The sequence below is a fragment of the Sinocyclocheilus rhinocerous genome, unplaced genomic scaffold, assembly GCF_001515625.1.
Source record: "Sinocyclocheilus rhinocerous isolate Xijiao unplaced genomic scaffold, SAMN03320098_v1.1 scaffold3662, whole genome shotgun sequence".
NCBI classification, from domain to species: domain Eukaryota; kingdom Metazoa; phylum Chordata; class Actinopteri; order Cypriniformes; family Cyprinidae; genus Sinocyclocheilus; species Sinocyclocheilus rhinocerous.
In genome coordinates, this window is record NW_015629036.1 from 75,984 (window position 1) to 82,867 (window position 6,884).

Below are 6,884 nucleotides of genomic sequence, written 5' to 3' on the forward strand. Positions count from 1 at the left end.
GATTACTGTTTTTTTCTGTATTTTTTATCAAATAAATGCAGCCTTGATGAGACTTTACATTTTTAATAAACATTACAAGTCTTACTGATCCCAAACTTTTGACCGCTAGTGTATATATATATATTTTTTTTTTTTTTCATGTATGTATTTATTTAAAAGTTTGGGGTTGGTAAGCTTTTTTAATAGTTTTGTCTCTTCTGCTCACTCAGCCTGTGTTTAAAATAAATACCAAAAAAAAAATAAAAAATACAATAAAAACAGTAAAATACAATAAAAATATTTACAATTTTAAATATCTGTTTTTTATTTAAATATATTTTTACACGTAATTTATACCTTTGATGCAAAGCTGAATTTTTCAGACGAGTCAAATGCACCACTGTTATGTTAGTTTAATTCCCTTTAAGTCTCTCGTTTACGGTGCGCTGTCAGACACAAACCATAAAAGCTCACAGCACAATCTCACCTCATGATGGAAAACCTGCGGCTCATGACACAAGCGTACAGCGTTTCAGAGCAGATAAGAGCAGAGTGTCTGAGTTCAGTAGTTCAGAGGACAGACATCAGCGGGTCAAAGGAGACGAACACAAAACTGTTCACAGCTGTGAAATCATTTCACAAGCTTTCCTTTGTGTCGCAGGACTCGAGTTTAAGGGTGGCGATCACTGGAAGAGCCGTACGAACTGATTAACCCTCCTCAAACAACAGCTTTCGCATCCGCGGGTCACTTTTGACCCGCTGAAACAGTCATAAATGTATCACCTAAAACCAGACTGTATCTGATCAGTAACTTGAGTGAGTGTGCAAAAATGCCAACGTTACAGTGTTTTACTATGTTATTACTACATTTATCCCCTCTTTAGTAATTAAAAAAAATTCAGAAATTATTTCAAATTTTACAAGAATTACAGCAAAAAAAATAAAAATATTTTTTTCAATATTCATAAGAAATTTTATTTCAATATATAATTATATGCAATTTATAAGAACATTTAAACTGAGAATTACCAGTAATAACTGCATTGGAATGAATGGAGTTGAATAAAATGTGTCTTTTAATTGCTCAAAAGAGTAAAAATTTATGAAACGTACACATTTATTTCTAACAAAACAACATCAAAATGAAATAAATGTATCTTTCGTCTGTCTATAGGTGCATATTCAAATTTACCAACAGAATTCAGTCCCGAAAGATATGAGAGAGGCTAAATGTATTTTACATTTAATTTGAGACAAATGTAAGTAATATATGAAAAAAAACCTAATAGAACTAGATGAGTAAAGCTTGTGAAAAAAGCTTGAGGTTGGCTTGAGAAAGTTTAGATAGATGCGCGTAGCTAGCATGATTTAGCATGTTTTAGCATGATTAGCATGTTGCTAACATGTTTCAAACATGATTACCATTTTGTTAGCACGTTTCTAGCATGATTAGTGTGTTGTTTCCATAATTAGCATGTTGTTAGCATGACTAGCATGTGGCTAATATGTTGCTAACATATTTCATGTTGCTAACATGATTAACACACTGCTAGCATTAATTAGCATGTTGCTATCATGGTTAGCATGTTGGTAGCACGTTTCTATCACGATCAGCGTGCTGCTAGCATAATTAGCATGTTGTTAGCATTCTTAGCATCTGGCTAACATGTTGCTAACATGTTTTAATATGTTGCTAACATATTTCATGTTGTTAACATGATTACCACAATGCTAGCATGAATTAGCATGTTTTGCTAGCATGGTTAGCATTTGTTAACACGTTTCTATCATGATTAGCATGCTGTTAGCATAATTAGCATGTTGTTAGCATGATTAGCATGTGGCTAACATGTTGCTAACGTGTTTTAATATGTTGATAGCATTATATTTCATGTTGTTAACATGATTAGCACATTGCTAGCATGAATGAGCATGTTGCTGGCATGGTTAACATGTTGTTAGCACGTTTCTATCATGATTAGCGTGCTGTTAGCATAATTAGCATGTTGTTAGCATGATTAGCATGCGGCTAACATGTTGCTAATGTGTTTTAATACGTTGCTAACATGATATTTCATGTTCGCTAACATGATTAGCACATTGCTACCATGAATTAGCATGTAGCTTGCATGCTTTAGCATGTTGTCTATGTTAGTCATTAAGCTTTGCTAGTTATAGACAGCTTAAACACTATAATCGTACTGTACAAAAGTTTTGACCCCCTCAATGAACGTCTATGGGAGTTTTCGTAGTTTTGATCATAATCGTAAGTCTAATCAGTTAGAAAGATCAGAATCAGACCAGTCTGAAAAGCCACAGCTCTATAGTATAGTATAGTATATGTAGTGTTCCAGTGGCTCAGTGGTAGAGCATTGTGTTAGCAGCGCAAAGGTCGTGGGTTCGATTCCCAGGGAACGCACATACTGGTAAAAGATGTATAGCCTGAATGCACTGCTTTAGATAAAAGCGTCTGCTAAATGCATAAATTATTATTATTTAATTATCTCTTAAAAAATCATTTTTAAAAATCTGAAAAAAATACAAGATGTGTATTTTGATAACCCTAATCCATATGCCAAATTTCTTTCCTGTACTAAAAACTATGGGTTTTCTAGAAATTGTTATGTCATAATGACCCAAAAGCATCATGCGGGTGAACTACAGCAGTGAATGTCACGCTCAGACGGCATATTTACTGTAATAATGTGCTGTTGTGTGTGTTTAGGGACACAGAGTATAAAGGCATGGCGCTGTCTCTAGACCAGCTGAAGCCCAGCAAACCTGCGTTCCCCTACAGAAACCAGCATGAGCCGGAGGACAAAACTCCAAGCAGCAGGAGGAAGATCCTGGTTTCTCCTTACTCTCAGGTGTTACACTGACTTATCTCAGCTCTAACTGTTGCTCTGAAAGCCCTTCAGTCTCATGTGTGACCCTGGACCACAAAACCAGTCATAAGGGTCAATTTTTCTAAGCTCAAATGCATATTTTAGATGTTAAATATATTAGTTTTTAGTCACAATTTTCACTCACCATATAATCTTCTCTGGTTCTTTCTTTCCTTATACACACTATCGTTTGAGTTATGCTCACCAAGGCTGCATTTATTTGCTTAAAAATACAGTAAAAACATGAATATTATGAAATATTATTACAGTTCAAAATAACTGTTTTCTATTGTATTAAATTTTAAAATGTGATTTATTCCTGTGATCAAAGCTGAATTTTTGTTCAGCTTTACTTCAGGTCCATTGAATAATCTACAAACTTTTTATTAGTTTTCATTTCAGGTTTAGTTTTAGTTAATTTTTAGTTATGTTAAGTTAAACTAAATGAAAATGAGAAATGTTGCCTTTGAAACTAACTGAAATAAAGTAAGTTTTTATATTTTCATTTATATATATATATATATATCATGTCAACTGGATCTCACTGGATAATGAACGATTTCACCTTTAAGTTTTAGGATGAAAAAAAATATTATAAAGCGGATAGTTCCGGTGCTTGATTCTGATTGGCTGAGCCGCGTTCGAAGCTGTTGTAAATTACTCTACAAAGTAACATACACCTTTGTTTACGTTTGTGTGTTGCTCGGCAACCACTTTGTTGCAACCACAACTGTTTCTGAGGAGCTACATTGTTTGGTGGAAGAATACTGTTTTTATTAATATCATTACACTTTATTTGCTCTGTTTTATTTTGTGAAACCTTACTACGTATATGGAATAACTGTTTTATAAAAGCAATAATCCCCGTGAAGCCGTGGTTTACAGTGAATTTATAACAGCTAAGGGGCGTTGTTAGGCACGACGCTTCACAGGGATTATTGCTTTAATAATAATAAATCCATGTGGAATGTACTTTCGAGGGTTTTCTCTCCTCACTTCCTGTTCTGTTTTTTTTCAGCAGTTCTCGTCCTTTCAGCCCGAGTGCTCAGATTCCGAGCGCGACAGCCAATGGGGCGGCAGCCCTCTGACAGACTCCGCCTCCCCGCAGCGACTGGATCACAGTGATGCGTGCGGCTCGCTGTGTTACGCTCTCTCTCAGGATGACGCGGTGCACACATGTGCTCAAACACACGCACACGCTACACACACACAGCTGTGTGATCAGAGAGGGAGAGAGGGATGGTGGGATGCCACACGACTCGTCCCGTCGCTTACTAAAGCAACTCAACACAACGGAGGAGCGTTTGACGGCAGAACGTACCATCAAACTCACGGTGAGTCACATGATCTTCAGAAATCAGTATAATATGCTGATTTGCTGCTCAAGAAACATTTCTGGTTATTAGCAATGTTGAAAACAGTTTGTGTTTTTGTTGAAACTCTGATTTACAACCATTTATGTGTTTGGAAGAATTTGGATGTTTCTGAAAGAAGTCTCTCCTGCTCATCAAAGCTGCATTTATTTGATCAAAAATACAGTAAAAATTGTGAAATATTATTATAATGTAAAACAGATGTTTTCTATGTGAATATCTGTTAAACTGTAATTTATTTCTGTGATGTGCAGCTGTATTTTCAGCATCATTACTCCAGTCTTCAGTGTCACATGATCTTCAGTTTTTACTTTTATATTTTCAGTTTTTTAATTTTAGTTAAAGTTTTAGTAATTTAGTTATGTGTGTTTTAGTAGTTTTATACATATATATAGAAATTTATAGAAATCTGGAATCAAAAGTTTATAAATAATTTATTTCAGTTAATGTTTATTTTATTTCAAGTAATGAAAATGTTTTTTATGGTGTCAGTTTTAGCATAATTATAAAAATCAATTTATTTTTCAGGATTCTTTGATGAGTGGAAAGTTCAAAAGAACAGCATTTATTTGAAATCTACTGTAACATTATAAATGTCTTTACTGTCACTTTTGATCAATTTAATGCTTCCTTGATGAATAAAAGTGTTAATATCTTTCAAAACAACAACAACAACAACAAAACTATTAGACGACTGTATTTACTTTAATACATTCTTATTGTGAAAATCACAGTCTTTCATCAAAACAACTTACTTTGTTGCGCTGATGTCATCTGGGCCAGTGGTTAAATTTAGTCATTTATATTTAAGCATGTTTTTTCATGTACTATCTTTAATTGTAAACAATTACTGAAGGCGCCTTTAAAATCTAGCATGCGGATAATAGGCTAAAAATATCGCAGAATACACAAACGCAGAACTTCATAATCAGTCCTCAGGGAGTTTCAGCACGCACATAACGCTGTGAAATCAAATCTCATTGGCAGCTCGTTGGGACGACGAGCGTGCGGACAGTTCTCCGGGCTCGTCGGGCGATTCGGGAGACGGTTGCCATGGCAACAGGGCGTTTCACGTGAGCCCGCGGGAGTCCGAAAGCCTGATGGGAGCCAAACGGGAGCTGATTAAGGTGGAGGACGGCCGCATGAGCGATTACTGGACGCCGGGGAACCGCATGGCCTCGGACCGCCTCATCCTGTGCCGGGACGACATGAACGGGAGTCCGGTGTCACTGTCCGGTCTGAGCAGTCCCGGGTCGGACAGAGAGGCTCTCGACGGCCACACACGCTCGCTGCGGCCGGAAAACCTGTGCGGATTTCCCGCTCATTATGATGTGAACGCGCACCTGCACTTCCAGACCAGCGCCGCGCACAACGGCACATCAGTCATCATCTCCGGAAAAACACCCGCTGCTTTACAAGCCTGTAAACGTGGAAAAAAACATGCAAACATGGAAAGATGACAGCGCTCTTATGTTGCTATTTATACAAGCACTATCAAGAACACGTGCAGGTCAGATCTCAAGCCAAAAAAAAGGAAGAATTTATATTTTGCATGAAGAAAAATATTTGATTTTTGCACTGTGGCATTATTTAAGAACCTTTACTTTGATGTAAATCAATTAGATTTTGCAGTGCTTTTTATTTGAAAAATAAAAAGATTTACAGTAGAAGAAAAATGAAGAATGCATGAAGAAAACTGACTTTTTTTGTTTGCACTGTGGCAGTTCACTGTTCACAAAATCAGTTAGATTTTGCATTATTTACAGATTTACAGAATGTAGTATTGCCTTTAATTTGGTAATTGAAATAAAGTATTATTTACAGCAATCTAAAGAGAATAATAAAATCTTGAAAAAGGAAAAATTAAGAATGCATGAAGCATATTAGGTGTTTTGTTTACACTGTGACATTATTTTCATATCACTTCACCCCGGTTCTCATTACTTTAATGCAAAATCAATTCGATTTTGCAGTGCATCATAATTACATTGGGTGTACTGCCTTTAATTTGTTGATTTTAATTGAAAAATTTTAAATCGAATAATGAGAGCTGCAAAAAATGAAGAATGCATGAAGAAAATTAAGTTTTATGTTTGCAACATTTTCAACTTTATCATATTTTTTTATGCAAAATCAATTAGATTGTGCAGTATTTGCAGATTGCAGTTGCATTGGTTGTACTGAATTAAATTTTGTACTGATTTTAATTTAAAAAATCTATTATTTACAGTAATCTGAAGAAAATAATATGAGCTAAAAAAAATGAATGCATGAAGTATTTTTTTTTTCATTAGTGCATGACATGATTTTCATATCAATTCAACCCAATTCTCATTGTTTTGATCCAAAATCAATTATAGTTTGTGTTATTTACAGATTATAGTTGCATTGGTTTTCTTGACTTTAATTTGTGGATTTTGATTGAAAATAAATCTATTATTTACAGTAATCTAAAAAAAACTAACACCATGCTAGCAATGACACCCTAAAAACAGTCACTCAGAGCACTTTATCAAATGCATAGCAACGCCCTAGCAACCACTAACACCACGCTAACAATGACACTGCATAGCAACGCCCTAGCAACCACTAACATCACCCTAGCAACAGTCACCCAGAACACTTTAGCAACTGCATAGCAATACCC

General features: G+C 35.4%; 1 protein-coding gene across 1 annotated transcript; it reads left to right on the top strand.

Moving 5' to 3' along the window:
- The first annotated feature begins 2,723 nt into the window (after window positions 1-2,723).
- Window positions 2,724-5,753, top strand: LOC107738576 (uncharacterized). The gene is made up of 3 exons (XM_016550341.1): window positions 2,724-2,846; window positions 3,886-3,985; window positions 5,225-5,753. The coding sequence occupies exons 1-3, from the start codon at window positions 2,724-2,726 to the stop codon at window positions 5,695-5,697; spliced, it is 696 nt and encodes a 231-aa protein (XP_016405827.1). The 3' UTR covers window positions 5,698-5,753.
- The last annotated feature ends 1,131 nt before the right edge of the window (window positions 5,754-6,884 follow it).

Coding starts and splice junctions, on each gene's coding strand:
- LOC107738576 (XM_016550341.1), top strand. CDS start 2,724: ATGGCGCTGTCTCTAGACCAGCTGAAGCCCAGCAAACCTGCGTTCCCC. Junction 2,847..3,885: donor TGGTTTCTCCTTACTCTCAG/GTGTTACACTGA, acceptor TTTTTTCAGCAG/TTCTCGTCCTTTCAGCCCGA. Junction 3,986..5,224: donor CCCGCAGCGACTGGATCACA/GTGATGCGTGCG, acceptor TCTCATTGGCAG/CTCGTTGGGACGACGAGCGT.